At 42.7% G+C, this 25,225-nt stretch overlaps 1 protein-coding gene across 1 annotated transcript in view; it reads left to right on the forward strand.

The window, feature by feature from the left end:
* The window catches only part of CNOT1 (CCR4-NOT transcription complex subunit 1), a 4,219,019-nt gene that overhangs the window by 3,479,026 nt on the left and 714,768 nt on the right, over positions 1–25,225 (forward strand). The window contains exon 37 of the mRNA XM_044079520.1: positions 15,893–16,001. Within this exon, the coding sequence (XP_043935455.1) occupies positions 15,893–16,001 (109 nt within the window). The remainder of the gene's footprint in view (positions 1–15,892; positions 16,002–25,225) is intronic.

Genomic DNA, 25,225 nt, shown 5'->3' on the forward strand with positions numbered 1-25,225 from the left:
AGTTAATAATTGAATTACTTGTGGAAAGCAAATACCTCATAAAGATTTTCATTCATACTGTATTCCTTGCCTAGGCCCTGACCACGATGTACCTTGCTGTCGGTTTTGTGCTTTATTTAATCAGTGCACTATCCGTCGTCAATATATTTTTGCCTCTAAATATTTCGGTTCTCGGTTTAATTATCCAGAAATGTCGGTTAGCCATCCGACTAGCGGGATTCTGAAAAAACGCAAAGATAAAGACAGAGACAGGCCGCTGAGGTCCAAAACTGACGACGCTTCTCCTAAGCCAGTCGCCAGTTCACTGGTACTCCGTGAGGTGCTTTCGGAGCCCCTGATATCCGCTACTTTTGATTCGCAGGCCTCTACTGAGACCCATTCGGAGTCCGGTATGCTGCAAGATACTTCAACTATGGGAACCCACTGATGTCTCTACCTTGGATGAGTCCAGAGCCGCTGTGCAAGCACCGGCTTCTGAGGGGAGTATAAGCCTATGGACTTGCATATTAAATTGACGCCTCCTTCATTACTAAGGCCTAAATCTCGATCCATGTCTGAAAAAATGACGCCCAGGCCACATGCTTAGGCCTCTATGCCTAAAAAAAACAAATGCTAAAAATGGCTGAAGGTCTAATAACTCTAATCAGGGAGTCAACCCCCCCCCCCCCCAAAAGTCCTAGGGTTGAGCTTGATTATGATTCTTCTGATCAGGATTCTGTTTTTTCTGACTCTCTGATAACCTGGATTTGTCCTTACCTACTTATGAGGATTCTGATGCAAAGGACTCTATTCCCTCTGCTTCCCCTCCTGAGGATTTTTCTTTTGGGGAAACCTTACGTACTCTAAGGGAGCATTTTCACTGGGAAAGCTAGGAATTTTCTGATTCAGAAAAGAGGCTTATGGATTTCCTTCGCCTACCTCAGCATAGGCCTTTGGCTATTCCTTCTGTACTAGACATTGTTGTTGATGCTTTCTCTGAAATAAATATTTCAGATTCTCTAAATATTAAGGCCAAATACAACATCAAACATACTTGTCATAGGTGACTCCATAGTCAGACACACTGACGTCCCACTCACCAGGCTGAACAAGGAGAGGGTCCCAGTAAGCTGCCTATCGGGCGCTAGAATCCGCCACATAACACAAGCACTCGGGTCACTCCACGGCAAGTACAAATATGACACAGTCATTGTCCATGCTGGTGTGAACGACCTGGGACATACCTCCCTGGACTACATGAAAAGAGACATAGAGGAGCTCTCTGATTATGTAGCCCAGGCAGGTATGACCCTAACCCTGAGCAGTATCCTTCCTTCACCAAGAATGATGCCACAATATAGAGACAAGATGATCAGCTTTAACAATTGGCTTAATGTCTGGTGTCATTCAAAGAGGATCCAATGTCTGTCTGCCTGGGATGACATGCTTGACAAGCCACGCTGCTTCGCAAGGGACGGCTTGCACCTGTCACCCTGGATTCCGGATATTGGCTAAGGCTCTTGCCACCCCCATAGTGCTTTTTTTAGGCAAGGCTCAAATTCTAAACCTACCACCCTAGAAAACAAAAATGGGAAGAAACTGAGGGTAATGCTGCTCGATGCCAGAAGTCTAAATCTCAAAATGCACGCACTCGAGGCCCTTCTCAGTATGGAGAACATCGATGTCTGTGCTGTAACTGAAACCTGGTTCAAGGCTCCTGAGAGCACCCGGCACTATTAGGTTTTACCTCATATCATGCGTTCGGCCCCAAAACCGGACCACACCACAAAAGGAGGGTGTATCCATTTTCATAAAGGATACCCACACCTCCAGGTTGGTGGCAACGCAAGCTTGGAAACCATCCAGGTGCAACTAACCATAGGCAAAACTGCTCTACAAATTGTAGCATGCTACAGGCCACCCTCTCAAACTCAGGAACCCCACACAGCCTTCCTGAAGACACTGGAGGGTATAAATGTATCTCCAAACACCATCATATTGGGTGACTTCAACTACCGAATATAGACTGGGAACATTACTCAAGCCCTAACTTTCTAGCCCAACGGTTCCTGGAGTTCATAAATTCAAATGCCATGGAACAGCTAGTCACTGTTCCCACAAGAGGAGAAAATATACTAGATCTCATTGTCACAAACATGGGGACAAAATGCTCCACACGGAAGTATATCCCTCATTGGTGAGATCTGATCATAAACTAATCTCACTGGAAATCCACATTCCGCCCCACCCCAAACAAAAGACCATAGTGAAGAACTTCTCTAAAGCAAACTTCACACTACTCAAGACTGGTGTGGTATCCTTCAAGGGCCCTGAGCCAGAGGAAACCACAACCCAAGCTGCGGAAGCCCTTACAAATGCCTTCTATGAACACCTCCAGGACTGCATGGATCAGGCAATCCCAAATAAAACCAAGACTCTTTCCACAAAGGGCAAACGTCCAGTCTGGTGGACCCCAGCCATTAACAAACTTTACAATAAGAGGAGAAAGCTATTACATGATAGAACAAAATCCATAAAAGGGAAGTCAGCCCTGATCGTTATTAGTAAAAAATACGAGGACTCATAAAATCAACTAAGGCCAATTTTGAGAGAAAAATTGCCATGGATTCAAAGGACAATCATAAGGCCTTTTTCAGCTATGTTAGGAACCTGGGTGGAAACTCCCAGATATGCTCAGAATTAGTCCAAAATGATACAAAATCACTGAACCCACAGACATTGCCAACATACTGGCAGACAGGTCCAGTGCAAACTCTACCTCCCTCTTCCCCCCTAAAGGAGAGATAACTATCACACCCGAGTGTAGCCTCCCGGACATCTCAAATGCGCAGGTGAAAGCTGCTCTCTAAAGCTAAAAACACAGCATCAATGGGACCGGATGGTGTCCCCGGCTGTGTGCTACACGAGCTAAATGAGAAATTAACCCCGCACATAAGGCAGCTGTTTAATCTCAGCCTTACCACAGGATACGTGCCCAAGGAGTGGCGTACGGCAACTGTGGTCCCACTCCACAAAGGCGGCGCCTCTACGGACCCTGGTAATTACCGCCCCATAAGCTTAACAAGTCTAGTCTGCAAAGCTATGGAGAGGATCATAATGGAGCTCATAAACAAAGATATATAGGGACTTGCAGACATTGGACCCGACCCAGTTTGGCTTTGTCAAGGGAAGATCATGCCTTTTGAACTTGGTCGTCTTCTTTGAAACAGTCACCAAGGCCATTGATGAGGGAAAGGCAGTCCATACAGCCTACCCTGACCTTGCAAAGGCTTTCGACACAATACCCCACTCGGGTATTGTAGAAAAACTTACCAGCTTAAATGTAAACCCATATGTCACAAGATGGGTTGCAAACTGGCTTAAGGACAGAACCCACAGGGTTAGAGTTGCTGGCGCTGTGTCAGACTCCAAGCCAGTTACAAGTGGTGTCCCACAGGGCTCGGTCCTTGGCCCCTATTGTTTGGCATCTACTTCTCAGAAGTACAGGCCAGCATGGGAGGACTTTGGCTGACAAAGTTTGCAGACGACTGCAAACTGGGCCATAGTGGAAAGTGCATCGGACACGGATATCCTTCAGAAGGGACTCACGGAAACAGATAGCTGGTGCCAGAGCCATGGCCTGAAGTTAAACACCAAAAATGTATAGTCATACCCTTCGGGAAAAACAAGGTAACCCCAAGCTACCATATAGGTGGCAATCCACTAAGCACAGAAGAGGTTATCAGGGACCTGGGGACCCAGGTTGACAGTGGCCTTTCTTTTGACACTCACATTGCTAAAGTGGTTAGAAAGACCTTCTACATTGCCCACCTGATCATGAAGGGATTCACATCCAGATCTAGTGAGGTCATTGTTCCCTGTACTCTTCACTTATCAGACCAATGATCGAGTACAATGCCCCATTCGGGATGTATCTCACCAGACATCTGCAGCAATTGGAGAGACCCCAAAAGTTCCTCACCAAAAGGATAAAGGGACTCCAAAATCTGTCATATGCTGCCAGATTGAATAAACTCCAGCTCTATTCAGTCGCATACCGTCTGCTCAGAGGTGACATGTGCCTGACATACAAGGCCATGTCCAACCCGGAATTAATGGACATGCTCCACCTCAAAAATCCAAATCCACCAAAACCACTAGAGCAAGCGACTTAAACCTTAGCACGGATATAAATAGGACGTGCTGGAGGGATAGATTTATCACTCAGAGACTCCCTATGCTGTGGAATAAAATCCCGGTCCATGTGAGGCAGAGCACCTCGCTGACTCTGTTCAAGAGAAATCTAGACCTGTGGATGGGAGATCGTAGGTTTACCCCGGGAATCATCTCTGTGTCACTGCTGGACAGAGGCACAACAATCTAATGGGCACAGTATTTTTTCATATAAGGGGTGGCGTAAGCCACAAAAATTTGGGCTAGGCTTATAAATGCCTTAGGGCAGATAGCCTAGTATAAACCTATGAATCCAGTTTGGCCCCCTGATTCCCTGCCTCCTGCTCCCAGTAAACCTGACATATTACAGGGTCCCAGAGTCCCACAAGTTCCTTTTCAAAAATCCTATTGCAGATCCAGAGACCATTTTACAGGGGCCCAAGGGCATTAAGGCTTCTACTGCTAAAAATCCTACCCCTTCTGATAGAGACTCCAGGGCGCTGGATAGATGGGGTAGAAAGGTTTATACTTCAGCAACCTTGGCAATTAGAGCTTTAAACTGCCAATTTCATATGTTAAAATATTAGCAACATGTTATTGGACTGCTTAACAGAAAATTATGTTGTTTCCTGACTGTGGAAAATAAAGACTTACAGGATTTAATGCATTCTGCAGAACAAGTTGGAAAACATACTTTGCAATGTGATTTTGATTCTTTAGGGGCCTCTTCCAGGGCTGCCGTTACTGGGTCTGTGCTTAGAAGGCATACTTGGCTTAAGGAACAATCTTTGCCTGATCATATTAAAGCTAAATTGTTGGATGCAACAAGGCTGAAGGAGTTCTTAAAAAGATGGAAGATAAAGCTAAATATATGCAAACTGTTAAATATTTTTTACAAGTTCAGCCTCCTAGATTTAGTAGGCCCTCTAAGAATTGGTCCTTTCCAGCCCCTTTCAGGTCTTCTCAAGCTAAACCCAGACACAGCAAAAAACCCAGGTTTCAGTCCCAGGCGACTCACAGAACTAAGCAGTGGGGGGGGGGGGGCTCCACTTCTAAGTCTGGGAATAACAAGACACCCCCCTATGGTAAACTGTCTCAATGACTTCCTTTTAAAATTTCCAAGCACTTATCTTCTGATTGTCCCTTTGGGTGGTAAGATTGCTTTTCATGCAAAGAACTGGGAACTCATTACCCAGGACAAATGGGTTTTAAATAGTGTTCCAGGGATACAGATTTCACTTCCACACGTTGCCAATGCCAAGTGGGTGGCTGGACCTACCCCCAAATCAGTGGGCAGAGGCTCAAAAACAAGTACTTTCTCTCTCAAGCATGGGGGACTATTCACCTGGTACCAGAAGAGGAAAAGGGACAAGGTTTCTACTCCAGACTTTTCCTGGTACCCAGAAAAGACAAATCATGGCATCCAATCCTGGACCTATCTACTCTAAACACCTTTCTGGAGATTCCAAAATTCAAGATGCTGACTCTTCAGTTACTTCCCATTCTAGGCAAAGACGCCTGGTTGACATCACTAAATTTAAAAGAAGCATACCTGCACATTCCAATCAGGGAATCTTGCAGAAAATACCCACGCTTCAAAGCAGGTTACACGCACTATCCATTCTCTGCACAGCCCTTTGGCTTATCTACTGCGCCCAGGGTATTCACAAAGTGCCTGGCTCCAGTTATTGCATTTTGCAGGCAAAGTAGTATTCAGATATACCCATACTTGGACGATTGTCTAATTCTGGCAGAAAGCCAGGGCATACTTTTGAATCATCTGGCGTTTGTAAAAAGTGTTCTAACTTGTCTGGGGTACTCCATAAACGAAAATAAATCACAATAGGTACTTTGTCAACAAATTACATTCCTGAGAGCAAGCTTGAATACAACCTCCCAGATAGCTTACCTCACACCAGAAAAGCAAATTCATTTGACAACCTACTTCATACAAGTGGCCATAAAAGCCCTGCTATCTGCAAGACGAATACTGCAAGCCTTGGGGTTCATGGCCTCCTGCTTTCTTCTCATTCCATATGCAAGACTGCATATGAGGAAACTACAGTGGTATCTAAAAAGCTTATGGGAGTAGACATTCTCACAGCCTAAAAACAATGATTCTTATCATACCTTGCCTACACCTAGTGTTCCTTTAGTGGGCAGAGGCCTACCACTAAAACAAGGGACTACCTTTCACACCACCTCCTGCCGCCCAAACCCTAACAGATGCATCAGACTATGCATGGGGGGCTCACCTAGTAGGGAAGTGCATTCAGGGCAAATGGAACCCAAGTCAAATGCTCCTGCATATCAATCAAAAAGAAATGTTATCTGTACAGAATGCTGTGACAGCCTTCAAGGACTACATTCTTCCAGGACAACTAATAGTGAAGATGGACAACACCACGGTTATGTGGTGCATAAACAAGCAGGGGGGTACACATTCTTAATCCCTCTACAGACTAGCCATTCTACCAAGTGCACCTACAAGCTCAATTCCTGCCAGGAAAATTAAATGCACTGGCAGACGGACTAAGCAGAAACCTCATGAACCCACATGAGTGGAAGCTGGAGCCAAGGATTTTCAGCATGTTGACAAGCGAATGGTGGAGCCTAGAAATAGACCTGTTTGCCTCCCCCAGAACTACCAATTGGACAAAATTTGCACAAGTATCCCCACAAACAAGCCTGGAAAGTGGATGCTCTGTCCTTCAGCTGGAAAAACCTATCAGTCTATGCCTTCCCCCCACTGCCTCTGCTCTCCAAAGTACTACTGAAAGTCAAACAGGACAAATCAAGGATGATTTTGATTGCTCCAGACTGGCCGCGCCAACACTGGTACCCCCTCCTGTGCAGTGTGTCATGGTTATCTCCATGGCACCTGCCTCAGACTCCTTCCCTGTTGTCTCAGCAGGAGAACCAGATTCTGCACCCTCAGCTTCCAACACTGAACCTCCTTGCAGCTTGGCTAATTACTTAAACTCTCCCTTACCATCCCTCAGAAAACCTGTGATGGATGTCATCTTAAAGGCAAGGAGGCCTAGTACTAGAAAATCTTATGCTGAAAAATGAAAAAGATTCTGTGCCTGGAACCAGTCTAAAGAGATGAGCACAGCAGCGCCCAGTTTACTTCATATTTTACAATACTTACCTGAGATGCTTCACAAGGGCCTGTCTTTTTCCTCCATTAAAATCCATGCCTCAGCCATTTCAGCTAATTATAACAGAACCTCCCATCCCCTCTTCTCTCATCCACTGTACAAGCAGTACCTCAGAGGGGCCAAAAATTTGAGACCACCCAGGAGAGCTCCAACCCCAGCCTGGGACCTTAACTTTGTATTGGCGAAACTCACTCTACCTCCTTTCGTGCCAGCTGCTACTGCAGACTTAAAATTTCTTTCTTGGAAAACAGCTTTCCTTTTAGCAATCACTTCAGCTAGAAGGGTATCTGAATTACAGGCCCTTATAGCACTGGAGCCTTTCGTCATCTTTCATGCGGACAGGGTGTCACTCAGAACAAATCCATCCTTCATGCCCAAGGTGGTATCCAGTGTGGCTCTTAATCAGTGCATTCATTTGCCAACCTTCTTTCCCAATCCACAGAACAAAGTGGAACGGATTCTGCATTCCTTGGATGTGCACAGACAACAGGACTAAACCTCAAAGAAAATCTGAACTGCTGGTAGCATTTGCTGCAGGGGCAGAGGGGAAGGCTATTTCAAAACAAACCATTTCTAAATGGATAAACCATTGCTTTCATTTCTGCTATCAGCACCATGGAAAGCCTATCCCCCAGGGGATCAGACCTCACTCCACCAGGGCTGCATCTACTTCTACAGCCTCTCTGAGGCATTCCTACCAGGGACATCCTAGAAGTTGCTACCTGGAGTTCTGTACATACTTTCACCAAGCATTATCATTTGCCAATTTTCTCTAAATCCAGAGCTGGCTTTGCCACTGCAGTCTTACAGGGCCTTATAGCTGGCCCTAATGCTCTCTAAACTCCTCCTCCCAACCATAGCTTTGGGAGTCTACCCAAGTGTAATGACTGCAACCGTGAAACACGAAGAACATAGTAAAGTTGTGTACACTTAACATAAATGTAGATGTTCAAGTATATTCACTGTTGCAGTCCTGGTTACCCTCCCTCCTGCTCCCAGCTTCTTTTGGCTATACCTCTGCTTTACTTTGCTATGCTTAAAAGCCTTTTTGGTGTATTTGCTTTTTTGTTGAAAGTATACCTTTGTGTTTTTATGTTTAATTGCTCCCCATTAGGGGTGCACCTGACATGTGGGGCAAGAAAAACTGATGTAATGGCGTTGGCTGCATGTTTCATACTCCTGACGACCTGACGTCATGGAAGAAGGGACAGCAACCGGCTCAGGACCCAAGACTTTAATCAGGCCGACTGAGGGCAACCTGCAAACAGATTACCCAAATGTAATGACTGCAACAGTGAATACACTCGAACATCTACATTTATGGTAAGTGTACACAACTGTACTTTCCGCTGTTAGCTCTCATCTTTAGAACAGCATCTGCAGTTAAAAAGTTTTTTTTTTTCTTCGTTCTTCCCATCATTCTCAGTAAGCTTCTACCTTTCCAACAGGAGCACTAGTGTTTGACACTCCTGTAGCTCTTCACAAGCGCTCACATGATAGGGTAGGACAAGAGGCTATTGCCTCTGCAGAAGATTTTTATGGCACCTTTAAAAAAGGGGGGGGGGGCTAGTGCTGATTTGCATAATATGTCTAAAGGTTTAAGGAGGAATCGGGGGGGTGGGGGACTATTACAACCCTACTTTGACAGATTTGCACTAGATGCTTCAGAAAGTTACTCCAATGAAATAAAAACACAGTTACTTAAAAAGGCTAAAATACATTTTATTCCCACAGGAAATGCACTAATAACTGGATAGCACTGGTAAATTACACAAGTGTGTGAGGCATGTAGGGAAAATAAAGAGAAAGCCTCTGCAGATTATTTGAGTCATCTTAAAGCAGTGTTTGCTAAATATTTAGAAATGCCAGATCCATATGAACTAGCTAAACCCAGCTATTGCAGCTGGCTTCGTGCAGGGTTTGCAAACCCTGTAGAAAAATCAAATAAAACAAGTCCTTATAGACTGGCAGGAAAAAAACAAAGTCCATACTAAGTACTGCAAATCACCGTACTGACTATGCCAGGGTAATAAAACAAAAATAAATCTTAATCCCTTTGCTGCCACTAAAAGACCCTATGTTAAAGTAAAAATAAATGCAAAGCCAATTCTATTCTTGGTAAAACTAGCAACACTAGGTCTGTATTAAAAGTTACTTCAGACAGTTAAATTGTTTGTGTCTTTCGGCTTTTTCCCAGTTAGGGGTCGCCACAGCGGAACTCCGGTCCGCTAATAATTGGTAGTGGATTTTTACATACCGGTTTACCAGCCCTGACGCACAACCTTCAACGAAGGCACGCTCCATTCACGTATGCCTCCACACAGAAGACGCTCTAGCTGAGAATCGAACAGGATAACGTCTTGCTATGAGGCGACAACGCTACCGCAGCACCACCACCGCAGTACTTCAGACAGTTAAATACCAGTATAAAAACAAAGTAAAGGCAGTTTGTGTAACAAATGCTACTGTTACTTATCCTGTTTCAGAACCCATCCCCATTTCTTTAGGTCCGAGTGAAGAAAAGCATTCTTTTCTTTTGAGTACTACTGCACCAGGAAACCTATTGGTTTATGTAAGCTGGGTTGTACTATTTACTGTACCCCAGAAGGGGTGTATGTAAATGTTCAAACAGAATCAGAGGGGGAAGTATTGGCAGTTTTAGCATAAGCTGAAGAACAGCCTGCTGGAAGCATAAAGGCAAATAAAGAGTTATTACAGTAGGTACCTGCCAACTTGTGGGCTAAGCATGTAAATGAGGTAGGTATAGTGAAATCAGCAAAACCAGTAAAAATAAAATTAAATCCATCAAACATCTCTCCAGAGTTCCACAATATCCACTAAAGCTAGAAGCAGAGCAGGGAATCAAACCTGTAATTCAGTCTCTAATACGTCAGGGAATAATAATACTAGTTAAAAGCCCTTGTAGTACTACTATTTTTCCAGGGAAAAGGCCAGGAAAGGATACTTTGTACAAGACTTAAGGGCTGTAAAGTAATGCAGTACTACCTACTTTTCCTGTTGTTCCAAATCCAGCAGCAGTACTGAGTTCCATACCACCTACAGCTAATTACTTTTCTGTGATAGATTTATGTTCAGCATTTTTTTCTATACCAATTCACCTTGACAGTCAGTTTCTGTTTGCTTTTACTTATCAGGGACAGCAATATACCCGGACACTGTTGCCACAAAAATATACTGAATCTTCTTCATTATTTTCTCAAATTCTACAAATGATTTGGAGAATGTGACATTTCCGGGTGGGGCTGTGTTTGTACAATGTTGTTGTGTCTTTCAGCTTTTCCCGGTTAGGGGTTGCCACAGCAGAACTCCGGTCCGCTAATGATTGGCAGTAGATTTTTACGTGCCGAGTTGCCAGCCCTGACGCACAACCTTCAACAAAGGTATGCCCCGTCACGCATGTCTCCGGACAGAAGATGCTCAAGTTGAGAATCGAACAGGACAACGCCTTACTGTGAGGCGACAGCACTACTGCAGCACCACAATTTACTGATAACACCAAATTCCTTTCAGCAATGTTAACAGAATACTTTATCTTCTGACTATCCTTGCAGGAAATACCTTGCATCTTCTGACGATCCTTGCAAAAAAAAGGACACCAAGTGTCAACAAAAAAATTACACCTATGATTACCTCAGATACGTTATGTTGGTCATTTAATATCTCAGAGTAGGATCTTACAGTAGCTATCCGTCACTCTGAATTATCTTTATTACTTAAAACTCATCCCTTCTTGACTGCATGTCTAACTAGATATGAACTTACACTTCTTTCAGATCCATTTCTTTCTCTGATCTCCTGTCCTGTTCTAAATTCTGCCTACTTGTTGCCTACTGCTGAGCATGGTGAAGAGCATGATTGTGTGTGTGTGTGTGTGTAACTATTTGCTTTCTCCTAGGAAGGACTTAAAGGACACTCCTATACCCAATGCTGACATGCATCTGTTTGTGGATGGTTCCTGTTGAAGAGATCAAACAGAAAAGTTGATAACGGGAATAGCAGTCTGCACTGAAGAAACAATATTGTTCCAATAAAGATTAGAGGGTGTTCACTCTGCTCAAATAGCTGAGCTAGTGGCTTTGCAAAAAGCCTGTGAGTTAGCCAAAGACAAGGTGGCCGATATTCTTACAGACAGCCATTATGCTTTTGGGGTGGTACATGACTTTGGGCAACTTTGGAGAGAGGGTTTTTAATCTCTTCAGGAAATCAAATAAAAAATTCAGGGTACATTGTTAGATGCACTTTTGTTACCTAAAAAGATTTTTGTCATCAAATGCTGTGCCCATCAAAAGGGAATAGATGCTGTAATAAAGGGCAATAACGTAGCAGACCAAGCTGCTAAATAAGCAGTAGTAAATTGTTGTAAACATCTTTGCATGTTGATAGCAACAAACTACAACAGTAATAATGTGTTTGATTTTGCAAAGTTGTCAGCCTTTCAAGCTGAAGCATCACAGGGAGAAGTTCTAAGGTGGCTCAAGGATGGATGTAGAAAATCTTCTGATTGCATATGGCGACATCAGGACAGCAGACTGGTGGCGCCTGCCTCTTTGCTACCTTACCTGGTAAGGGCATATCATCTGCTGGCCCATACAGGTAAGATAGCTTTATTTAATCAAATTACCCAAAGTTGGTATGCCCCTCATGTCTCCTCTTTGATATTTCAGTATGTATGAAATTGTAGTGTATGATTAAAATATAATGTAAATAAACATGCCAGCAGTAAGGCTGCATATTTACCTCCACCTTGGGAACCTTTTGTTAACATACAGCTGGACGACTTCCAGATGCCCAAGACTAATCATTTGCAATTTATTTTGGTGGTAGTGTATATGCTCTCAGCATGGGTGAAAACTTACCCATGTAGCAAAGCTGATGCAGTCACAGTTATTAAAAAAATTATATGATTATATACAGAGATTTGGTATACCCAGCATTGTTAACAGTGACCAGGGAACTCATTTTAAAAATTAATCTGTTTAAAGAGTTATGTAAAGCTTTTAGTACTAAGTAAAGCTTTTAGTACTAAGTTAAGTCTTCACTGTCCTAACCATCCCCAGTCATCTGGATTAGTAGAAAGGGTAAACAGGACGCTTGAAATAAAATTTCAAAGATTTGTGCTGAAACCAGCTTAAAGTGGTCTAAAGCCCTTCTATATGCATTAATGAGTATGAGGGCCTCACTGAATGCCACCAGGAAATTGAGTCCATATGAGATATTAATGCAAAGACCCATGGCCCTTCCAGCTACCCCTCCAGTGAAAAATGCTGATTTAACGTTGTCAGATGATGCTCTGATTTGTTATTGTAGGAGAATCCTCAAAATTTTGCAGCAATATCATCAAACAGTAAAAGCAGCGTTACCAAAGCCACCTGACCAACCCTGTCATCAACTACAACCGGCTGATTGGGTCTACATAAAAAATTTTCCAGAGGAAAACCTGCCTCAGTCCAAGGTGGAAGGGGGTCTTTTCAGGTCCTGCTAATGACTGCAGTTCGCTGTGCAAGACTACCAACGTGGATCCATTCATCTCATTGCAAGAAGACTTGTTGTGTGGGGATCCCAGATGAATCATCGCAGCCAACAGAGGAAGATCGAGGTGTGACAGAAATCTGCCCAGTGAGAAGCTCAACTTCAGTAGCAGTCCATGATGAATCCAGTGACAACAGGTACTTTTGCTTTGTTTCTGCTGCTGTTCCCTTCTATAAACTGGTTGAGAGAAAACAATTTCTTGCTGGTGTTTCGGCAATATTCTAAAAATCTAAACAAAACAAACTGCTTAATATGTTTGCATGTACCTCATTATTCTAAGGTAGGGATTCCTATCCCTGCATCACAGGTGTCATTTGAAAAGGACCTTAATGACATCAGCTTAACCTGGCGCAATGTAACTGATTTTTCAAAGATTGTGTTTCTTCAACTTGCAACCACACATCATGGAGACACATGTTATGCCAGAAATAGGACGGTACCAGTAGAGAAAAGCAAATGTAATGACACCAGGCATGAAAGTTTGTTAAACTCTTTGCACTTAAAAAGCTATGACTGGGGGCATGACATGGGCATGATTAAGTGACTGTTACTACATCTGTGGTAATCGTGCCTACCCCTGGTTGCCTACAAATTGGTCTGGATGTTGCTTTGTAGGCTATATTACTCTTGCTATTCAACATTTTGAACACCCACCAGCAGGTAGACTGAGAAATAAGCGAGCAATCCACTGGACTTGAGCAAGTGTTTTCAATTTTTAATCCTGGGTATGGAGTGGAAAGGACAATGCTTGAAATCACCTTACTTCCCCAAATTCTACCGGAGGTAGCCAACAAAACTTCACGTCACATCAGGATGGCAAATCGAAAAATGACTGAAATGCGAACTGGGGTGTTACAAAATTAAATGGCACTTGATTTAATGCTTGCTGCAAAAGGGGGGGGGGGTCATGTGCCCTCATAAGGAGTCGTTGCTTTTCATGTATTCGTGACTATCATGATAAACAGGAAAAACCGTCAGACTTCATGGAACAAAGGGCAGTATTTTTGGTAACCTGGAAACTAGCATAATCCAGGTATTGTCATTGTACTTTTTATTATATCTGTGATCATTTTGGTAGTTTCTATTGTAAAGGCAGTGATTACAAGATGTTTAACCTCACCTCCACATGAAATGCCACTGCATGCACAAATCAATGATGGTTCTATTTTGACAAAAAATGATGACTACTATGACGCTGAGGTGTATTTTATCAAGTTAAGAAAAATATAATTATATGTATGGAATGACACTGATAGTGTCAGGGAGAGAAAACTGTTATGGGACAAGACCAGCTTATTAAAATGTATATTAATTTCAGTTTATTAATGATATAATATGATTGTTAAAAAGCAAATATGATTTGTATGCAGGGCTGGGAAAAATACAGTTTCATAAGCTACAGTATTGCTGTTTTTTTAACTGCATTATTTTAGTATGTAACAAGAGAGAATAGTACGTGTTGCATGAAGTGAGGCATGTAGTTATATAAAAAGGAATTAGTTAGCCTGACTCCTCCAGGCTAAGAGTGAGTTGTTGCTAGAGCAAGTTTGAAACATCCAAGGTCAGAAACAAGACCCTTTGGAAGCAGGTGAATCATGTATAGGAAGGTGTTCACGTGAAGTCTAAGGCGAAAATCACGAGGGATGAGAGCATGTGCAAAGTTTTCTATAGGACACCGTTATTATAACATCATGAAATTGCATGAGCAGTTTGATAAGAAAAATGTATAAAAAGTGTGGTTTGTCTCTGTTCAGAGAGACTATTTTGACATCTGCTATGAAGACTGTCTCCCAGTGCTGTAAAAATAAAATTTGTTTGCACATCCTGAAGTGTTGTTCCTGACTGAAAGGCATATAAGGCAAATTCTTAATGTTATTTATGTATGACTTTAACAATTTCTTCCTGAGCAGTCTCGTATTCAGCCAGCCTTCTCTTCATTTCAACCCCTGATTTTTATAGCTTTATCATCTCATCTGAATAGCTGTTTAAAGCTTCTTTCATTTGTTTGTGTTGGTATACTCTACCAGTGTTTTGTTTATTTTAACCAGGTCTCTGTATGCAGTTGTCTTGTGTCTTCCTGTAGGTTATTGGAGGTTATGTCTGAAGGTAGCATTACTTTTTGCTGAACAGCTACAGAACTCTACCTTGGCAGTGTTTCTTCTTCACTTTTTGTAGCTGATTTTTTCAAGGTCTTTTGTTTCTTTATTCCTGGCATCAATGCAGTGTACTTACTAGCCAGTTACTGAAATTTACCCATAAACACAAGTCTACTGGCCCTCTGCTGAGTTTGTTTTCACACTGGGAGAGCTAGAAACAAGCTGTTATTCAGTGTGCAGCCATTTTGGAAGTCCCACATGATGTCACATTTTTACAGAATGGACACACACATGCATATTGGTACAGGATATTTGTGAAATTTGTTCTATATGTAGAATGTATTAGGCCAGCAAAAGAACACTTAGAATGTTGTCTATTTAAACTGTTACAGCAAGAATGTATCTCTTAAATACATGTGTTGTCTTAGGGTGAAAGGTGGCTCATACTGGGTGATTGGGAATTGCTTATTTGTAAACCCCCTTCTTGAAAGGAACTGTGTAACACTAGAAAGCAATATGTTAGTATGACTAAAGATAGGGTATGTCTAATCGGGTTAAGGGAGGATCTGGTAGCCTTCTAATGATGTCTGTTGGTTTGGCACATAAGAAAATTGTGAAAAAGAAGCAGTTTGAAGATTGGTTGAATTGCTTTGAGATTGAAGTTTTCTATTTTTTGGCCACAGGCTGATGTAAGCATAAGTCTGTAAGACGGTTGATTCAGTAGTGGTTAACAGTATTGTTCTTTAAATGCCTGTAATTGTGATGTATAAATGTGAAAACCTGAGCTACATATTGAATAAAAATGTACATTGTGCAGTCATTAGTTTAAGCCAAAATGTGATGTGTAAATAAGTCTCTAGAATAGGAGGGTTTTTTTTTTTTTTGTTTTTGTTTAGAGAAGTGAAATGATTGAATCCACTGTTGCTGTTTCAGGTGCCTGATAGAGTGCAGAGATGAGTACAAGTACAATGTGGAAGCTGTGGAACTTTTAATCCGAAATCACTTGGTCAACATGCCACAGTACGACTTGCACCTTGCTCAGGTATTTACCGTTTGAAATACTTGTCTAAATTTACACTACTCACAAGTTTCTGTACTCTCTCTAGAACGTTTAACGTTAAGCATTACTTGACTTTACCTCACAGGTTTGTGGTTCTTGTAGTTATCAAACCAGAGCACATCAGTCAGGCAGAATTGCTAGTGAGGAATCACAGTTACAGTACAAACTTAATCTGTGGGAGAGGTTGTTTTTTTTGCATGCCTAAAGCAGATAAGAACATATACAGTGGGGAAAGTAAATAGTGCAGTAGATCTTAAGAACATACGGTATGTGCACACAAATTTCTTGGTTAATGGGTAATACATTGCATAACTGAATAAGCTTTCTGCTGCCAAGGTGCAGAGTTGCATTTACTAGCTCCCTGTCACATTACCCATCTTGTTCTGAGCATTTTGCTGTCCAGTGCTATATTACCAGCAATAACTAAAACTTGTACAAGATTTTGTGCTCACAGTGCATTTTCCAGGTAGGGGTTAATAATCTAATACCATCAGCCCCTTACCTGACTTCATGCTGCCACCAAACTGACCAGTCTGAACCAGTAATAGCACAATTACTGTTTACTCTCAGAATAAGCCATCTCTTTTTATAATTTTAGTAGTAGTAGCCCAAAAGTAGTCTTTCCGCAGGATAGATGTAAGCAGGTGAGATGTCTCCAGGTTGATAAACATACACTTATAAACAAATCATTCATAAGCTTGATATTATTTTAATAACATTTATGTTAAATAAAATTAAGCAGCACATGTTATAAAAATGCAAGCATCTTTGCAGTGAAATAAAAAAAAAAAGCTTTTAACAGGCAAGTGACACACAGAAGAACTCTTGACAGCTTATCTGATCCTGCTGTTATGTAAAGAATTTCTACCGCTGACTTGAAAGTCCAAACAGCAGTTGTGGAGTTTCACAGGCAAGGATTTCCAGGCTTAAGTTTTTATTCCAGAGTTGCAGTCCATCGTGCACACTTAAGTTAGGAAAACACAGGCTGGTCGACAGACAGTTGCGCGCTCAACAATTTTGATTGTAATGTTTCTAGTTTCCACAGACACAACTCTGGAGGGAATGCATTTTTGACTTGGAATAGTAATTTAAGGAGCACTGAACTTTACGGGCTACAAATGTGATCACATTTAAGAAGCTATTTTCACTTTTTGCAGCACTGCATTTCCACTGAAAGCAGTTTCATATAGATTTTACATGCAGCAAGAGTTACTGAAAGTAACAACCAGTTATTTTGAAAAAAAATAAATGCAACTCTGAGTAATACAACTTTTTTATATCCTTTACTGAAAGAGAGTTAAAAACTTTACTCGGCCTGTTATAATGAGATGGCATTGTATAAATGAGAGCTGATTTATTTTGAATCTGTCTTTGTGTGGTTACAGTTCATAACCGCAAATACTCGAGAGTGAGTGCTTTTTTTGTGCTGTTTAAGAACCTCTCAGAAAAATGAATACTATATTCCTGTGTCACGACCTGCTAGCTGCTTTGTGCAAGATCGCATTGAAGTGGGGCAAGGAATTTGCCCTTAATCCACTGTGGTGCAGTCTGGGAGTTAGTGTGTGTGTGTGTGTGTGTGTGTGTGTGTGTGTGTGTGTGTGTGTGTGTGTATATACATATACATACATATATATATATATATATATATATATATATATATATATATATATATATATACACACACACACACACACACGTATATAGATTCTGTATAGATACAACACAGGTGGTGGGGGGCACAGAGGGGGTTACTCCACCTTCAGAAAATATTTTCATTTTTTTTTTTCAATCATTTTAGATTTCATCTAAATTGACCCTTTTTTTTTTTATTTTTTTTTTTTTTTTGCGCTTGGCATTTGTACTTTGGTGTTTGACGATGTAATCCTTTATGCACACTATTCATTAAGCTCAAGGTGATGATTTTTTTTTTCATTTGCTGAAATGTGCAGACTAGTTCTTTTAGCCCTGCAGCCATCTCCTCTAGATGCACTTCTAACCATAAGTGATATAAGGAAAGCTTTAGTTTTCTATTTGTTTTATTTTGATTTTAACCATGGTAGAGGACTGATCCTGTGAGCAGATACAGTAGATGATTATGTAGACATCCTCCATCCCATTTGCTGTCAGAATCTCTCCCTTGTCTTTATTTTGAGTAAGTGCTAGTAGAAAAGGGAAACATGTCTTCACCATTTTCCTCTTTAACAGTGTATTGATTACATCAGTCATGTGATCAGAAGTACAGTGTTTGCATCTGTGACAAAAATGCTGTCATCTGTTTTATGCTTTACTGCTTTGTTTAATGTCATACCTAAACCTTAAAGCAGAGCTCTTGCTTTTGGGCCTCCTGTGCCTGATTTCCTTGCTCATTATCTCTCTGGCTGGATGACAGCTTAGTTGGCCTTTGTTTCTTGGCACTAGACAAGAGCTTCTCATGCGGGCTGTCAACAAAGGCTTTACAGGTGATCCCCTGTGCTTCAGAGGTTGGTGTGCAGTGAGCATGAACAAGTCAGGAATCACTTTGATGAGTTACTTAATTCTCATCACCGTGCCCCTTTCCTTACAGGCTTTTATTCCTGCTTCTCCACTGGAGTGCTGAATAGTCCATACTCACCTTCAGAAATGCATACCCCCACTTCCTTTCTCCCTGTATCCATGAGAAGATGAGCAGGCTTTTAGTCTCTCCATCTGCACCGGTCAGTAAAGATCAGTTGTCTTCGGTCGGCTGGAAGACAGTTGAGTGCTTTTCTTTATTGTAGTACTGCATTTGGAACTGTTTTCCTTATCGACTGTATTGTTAGATGACATTTGCCAAGACAAATACTTGAGTGTTGGGGAAAAAATCCCTTGCTGACTTCCACACTGCCTTTTTTTCAGCTGTCACCAGTGTGCCTACTTTAATTCTAGGACAGTCAAGTAGAGGGCAGAATCACTAGAAAAAGTACTTGGAGAAAGAAGGGGAGCTTCATGGCCTCCATGCACTGTGGCGCCCAACAGTCTGCCTGCATTTTAGCTTCCTCTTGGTAAGTGTCCAAAGCAAGTTAGGGTTGTATATGACAATTAATTTGCATATGTCAGTCCACCCAGGCTTTTTGATCCTCGAAGGAGGAGTAGCACCTTCCTGGTTGATTCCACCAATGGAGCATGCAACTGAGGCCTGTAGAGAGACCCTTTTGGAGTCTGATATAACATTGGTCCTATTTTTCCATCCACGCAGGCTGAAGAATATGGTTTGTGTCATCCAGGTTCATTGTGCAAGTTCTGACTCCCTTTCCAGGAATAGCGAGTAGGAGTGAATCAGCTGACCAGACACTGGCCTTGGGCAAGCCAGACCAAAGATAGCTGTATCCAGCTTACCTCCACCTAGACTTTCTGGATCTGTCTCACAAGGCACTATCCTCAGGACATTTTAAGGCTGTCTGACGTTCTTGTGGATATTGAGAGATCCAGCCAGCCATAGCAGGACCCCTGCTACAGTTCCCTCATGATGAGGGACCTTGCCCCACAGGAGTCCAGTATTTTCCCTGACACTGCTGAAGATGAAATGTCATATATAGGCCAGATTTCTTTTGGTTCATACGTTGATTCAGAGTTGGATGAAATTCTTGTCTCAGCCTCATCACCTGAGGATTTTACTTTTGAGGAGAAACTCCATAAGAGGAGGGAGTTCATCTGGGAGGCTCAGGAATACCCTCAATCTAAGAAAAGGGTTCTTGAGCACAAACCTTTGCCAATTCCTCTTGTTCTAGAGGTTGTGGAAAATGGCATTCTTGACTCCTGCCTACAGCCTGGCTTCCAGCTACCTGCTCCTAGGAAGCCAGACTATGTCTCTATACAGTTCTGAACTCTAAGAACCCAATGGTAGACCATGAGGTGGTGTCTTCTGCTTCCAAGGGAGCCAAAAGTTGCGCCTGTAGAAACCTCTGACAAATAGATACTTTTTATTTTTTTAGCTAAGACCCTGGATAGACTTGGCAAGAGAGGTTACACTTTATCTAGCCTGAACTTTGAATGCTGTCGGTTGTCCGTTCCATTTGGTTAAATTTCAGGAAATTCTTCCAGACCAGATGAAGCAAAAGCTCAAGGGAATGGATAGAACTCTCATTAAAGAATTGTTAGACCTCTTCAGCTCTTACTCTTGGGTTGCAAGGTATCAAAGCCACAATGCAAAGAATGTTTTAGAAGCTTCTAGCAGGATGGCTACTTCTGGGTTTATCAAGAGGCATGCTTGATTAAGAGAACAGGTCTTTCCAGGCATGTTAAAACCAAAACCTTGGCCGCTTCCTTTGAGAAGAATTTTCAGTTTGGACTCAAGGCCCTATCCATTTTTAAGAAATGAAGGACAAGTCCCTGCAGATTGTAAAGGACTGTTTTTGAGGCCCAGACTCCAAGGTTTAGTAGGAATTCTCTTACCAAGCCCTGGTTCTTCCCTGCCTCACAGCCTGAACAAAGAGGAAGGAGAAGCAGGAGGAGCAAGGAACACAGAGCAAAGGAGAGGACAAGCAGATTACCAGGTCCCAGCCTCTTTCCTGTATCCTCACCCAAAAGTCCCTTACTCCACCTTCAGAATTATGAGACAGACCTTCCTTGTTTCTAAACAGATAGCTAGATATTACCCAGGACAGATGGGTCATTCATATCATTGTCAGGATCCAGTCTAGAGTTTTCCTCTTTCCCAAATTCCACAGGCATCCCCCCAGGTTCCAAAGGATCAACCCAGAGTAGCTCAGCTGCATATTAACCTTTTATTGGACTAGGGCTGCATAGAACCAGTAAGACTTTCCTTTGTACCAAGAAAAGACGGAACCTGGAGACCAGTACTAGACTTATCCCAGCTAAACAGGTTCATAAGGGTCCCCAAATTCCAAAATGTTAATGTCAACTCTTGCCTGTGCTTTCTAGGCTTAGTCACTTTAGATCTAAAGGACTGTTAACTGCATATTCCCATAGCAAGACTTCCCAGGAGAACTTCTGCTTCAGAGCAGTTGGGAAGCAGTATCAATTTTGTGAATTCCCTTTGCTATGTCTACTGCTCCTTGAGCCTTTACAAAAAGTCTGGTTCCGGTGGTTACATACTGCAGGATAAAGGAAATCCAGATTTACCCCTATCTAGATGAGTCCCTAATTGAGGCCCAATGTGTGAAGGAACTGGAGCCATCCCTTTAACCAGGGACTACCTCTCAAACTTGGGGTTCACCCTCAATTTAAAGAAGTCAAAATCTGACCCCCCCCCCCTTGAAGGTTAGTTTTCTTAGGAGCCCTTCCATTCACAGACAAGCAAATGGCCTTCCTGACATGAGACTTTCTGACTCAATGCTCCTAATCCCTATTTCGTCAGGTATCTGTGATGGCCAGAGAGATCCACATATCCTCAGTCCTGAGGTCCTCCTACATTAATTCCACTTGTCAAACTAAACATCAGAAAATTCAGCAGCGGTAAAAGAATAAAAATGTGCTGCTAGCACCAACATCCCTTGAACTTCAAGATAAAGCTTCTTGTAAAAAAATAAAAAAGCTCCTCTGCCTGAAAAGGGAAATCCTTTAGTGGATAGAGAGAGGCCAGTCTTCAGAACTGGAGAGTTCTCTTTCACCACTGGCCAGAAATTCAAGTATGACCTCAAATGCTTCTGAGGTGCACACTTGAGTGGCTTTCAGGTGCAGTGCCAGTGAGGCACCAGACCCACATCAATGAGAAGGAAATGTTAGTATTCAGGGGCATGATGGCATTCAAAAATTTGTGGAAATCTGGCACTTTTTGATGAATAGACCCGCAGTGATGTGGTACACAGGTGTGTGGGGGGGTACCTTCTCTTATCCCTTCTGCTGTGTGGCCATGCAGGTTATAGGATGCAGCACAAGAAATGGGACAGCAACTTATTGCACACTAACCAGGAGAAAGCAACAATCTGGCAGACTACCTGAATAGGATAGTGTCAGGCCCTCACTAGTGGGTGCTGAACAGGGATATTTTCACAATACTTGCAGAAACAGGAGGCAAACTTTTTTGCCGCCAAAGAAAATGGTTAGCTAAAGAATTGCACAGATGCCAAAGAGACTAAGGCCTTGGAGGATGGATGTGTTCTTCCCACAGACAGGTCTGTTTCTGTATCCCTTCCCTCACAGTCTTCTCATCCCCAGGTTATCAGTAAAAATCAGGAACGAAGGACAAAGGCAATCCTAATTGCACCCTTTTGGTTAAGGCAGCAGTGTTTCCCTTCCTACACAGGATGAGCAGACAGGAGTTATGGCTGTTTCTGCAGAAACTAATCTGTTGACACAGAATAGGGGTCCTGTCTTACATCCCATCTAGAGCACCTTGTGAATAATAGCATTGATGATTTGATCCTTATCCCTCAGGGAAGGACAAGGACGACTTACCTATTCTTAAGGAGGCTAAATATGAGGAAATGGCATCTCTGAAAATGGAAGAAATCTTCTGCATGGTGCCATGCCAAGTGCCAGCAACCTTTAGGAGCAAAGATGCACTTTTACTTGGCTGAGCTCTTTACAAATGGTATTCTGTTCCTCCATTAACACTTATGTTTCTGCTGTATGTGCCTGGCTGTTCAAACAGCCTGTCTTAAACCTGTGAAAAAAACTATTCCTTATGGTTGTCATCCAATACAGGCCCCCAGAAAAAGTGGCTTCTCCATCCCATGATCCCAAATTTGTTTTGTAGTAGTTCACTGTTCCATCCTATGAACAGCAGCATCTTCATAGGTTCATACTAGGCTATCTGCCCTAGGGCATTTATAAGCCTAGCCAGAGTGTGTGTGGCTTTTGCCACCCATTTTAAATTAATTTTGCTGTGCCCTTTTTCGAGGTTAGTATACTGTGCCTCTGTCTAACAGTGACACAGAAGTGATACCCGGGGTAAACCTACGATCCCCCATCCACTCATCAAGATTCCTCTTGAAGAGAGTCAATGAGGGACTCTGCCTAACCTGGACTGAGATTTTATTCCAGAGTGAAGGGAGCCTCTGGGTTATGAATCTGTCCCTCCAGCATGTCCTATTTATTTCGGTGCTGAGGTTCAAGTCTCTCGAGCTCGTAGCTCGACAGGATTTGGATTTTCTGAGGTGCAGCATGTCCATTAATTCCGGATTGGACATGGTTTTATACGTCAGGCACAGATCGCCTCTGAGCAGGCGGTATGCTACTGAGTAGAGCTGGAGTTTCTTTAACCGGGCAGCATATGGCATCTGTTTGAGCCCTTTGATCCTCTTGGTGAGGTACTTTTGGGGTCTTTCTAGTTTCTGCAGGTGTCTGGTAAGGTACATCCCAAAAGGGGCATTGTACTCAATTATGGGCCTGATGAGGGATGAGTAAAGAGGCACGATGACCTCCCTGATCTAGATGTGAATCCCTTCATGATTAGGTGGGCTATATAAAATGGTTTTCTAACCACTTTGGCCACGTGGTTGTCAAATGAGAGATTGCTATCAACTTGGGTCCCCAGGTCCCTAATTACTTCTTCCGTACTTTTGCCACCTATGTGGTAATTTGTGGGCACTTTGTTTTTGCCAAAGGGGATGACTATAAACTTTTTGGCATTTAGCTTGAGGCCATGGCTCTGGCTCCAGTTGTCTGTTTCTATGAGGCCCTTTTGGAGGATGCTTGTGTCGGCTGGAGAGTCGATTATGGCGCCCAGTTTGCAGTCATCTGCGAACTTGGTCAGTCACAGTCCTTTCTTGTTGGCCTGTACCTCCAAGAAATATATACCGAGCAAGAGAGGTCCCAGGACTGAGCCTTGTGGGACGCTACTTGTAACTGGTTTGGAGTCTGACATGGCTCCAGCAATTCTAACCATGTGGGTTCTGTCCTTGAGCCAGTTTGCAACCCATCTAGTGACATAGGGGTTTATATTTAAGCTGGTGAACTTATCTATAATGCCCGAGTGGGGTATTGTATCGAAGGCTTTTGTGAGGTCCAGGTAGGCTGTGTGGACCACCTTCCCCTCGTCAGTGGCCTTGGTGACTGTTTCAAAGAAATCGACCAGGTTTAAGAGGCAGGATGTGCCCTTAACAAAGCCGAACTGGCTAGGATCCAGTGTCTGTAGGTCCCCAATATCTTTATTTATGAGGTCCATGATGATCCTTTCCATAGATTTGCAGACCAAGCTAGTCAGGCTTATGGGGCGATTGTTTCCAGGATCCGTTGAGGCACCACCTTTGTGGAGAGGGACCACTGTTGCTGTATGCCACTCTTTGGGTACATATCCTGTGGTAAGGCTGAGATTGAACAGTAGTTTTATGTTTGGGTTTAGCTCTTCTTGGAGTTCATGTAGGACGCAGCCCGGGACACCGTCTGGTCCCATTGATGCTGTGTTTTTTGCTTTGGAGAGGAGGGCGGCTCTTATCTGAGCATCTGAGATATCAGGGGGCAGCACTCTGCTGGGATAGATATTTGCCCTTTTGGTGGGGAGGGGGTGGGAGAAGTTTGCGCTGAACCTGTCAGCTAGGATGTTGGCAATGTTTGTGGGTTCAGTGTATTTTTTGTCATTTTGGACTAATTCTGAGCATATCTGGGAATTCCCACCCAGGTTTCTAACATAACTAAAGAAAGCCTTGTGATTATCCTTAGTGTCCTGTGCAATTTTTTTCTTGAAGCTGGCCTTGGACGATTTTATGAGTGCCCATAGTTTTTTGCTAACACTGATCAGAGATGCCTTCCCTTTTTGGGATTTTGCTCTGTCATGTAGTAGCTTCCTCCTTCTATTGTACAGTTTGTTTATGGCTGTGGTCCACCAGACAGGACGTCTGCCTTTGGAGGATTGTGTCTTGGTTTTATTTGGGATTGCATGATCCATGCATTCCTGAAGGTGTTCATAAAATGCGTTTATAAAGGATTCTGCTGTCTGGGCCGTATTTTCCACAGGCCCGGGGGCTTTGAAGGATTCCACCTCAGTTTTGAGGAGTGTGAAATTTGCCTTAGAGAAGTTTTTCACTGTGGTTTTTTGGGCAGGGGGTGGGGTTGGGATGTGAATATCCAGTGAGATTAGTTTATGGTCTGATCTTACCAATGAGGGATACACTTCTGGTCTGAAGCATGAGTCCCCATGTTGGTGATGATCAGGTCAAGTATGTTTTCCCCTCTTCTGCAGATATTAAGTTCCTAACTTGGAAAACTGCACTATCACCTCAGCTAGGAGAATCTGAGTGAAGCACTTATGTGCACAGAACCCTTTCTCTGATTTCACCCAGATTGAG

This window comes from Protopterus annectens, chromosome 8.part0 (genome assembly GCF_019279795.1).
Source record: "Protopterus annectens isolate FY-2018-M chromosome 8.part0, PAN1.0, whole genome shotgun sequence".
Lineage (NCBI taxonomy): Eukaryota > Metazoa > Chordata > Ceratodontiformes > Protopteridae > Protopterus > Protopterus annectens.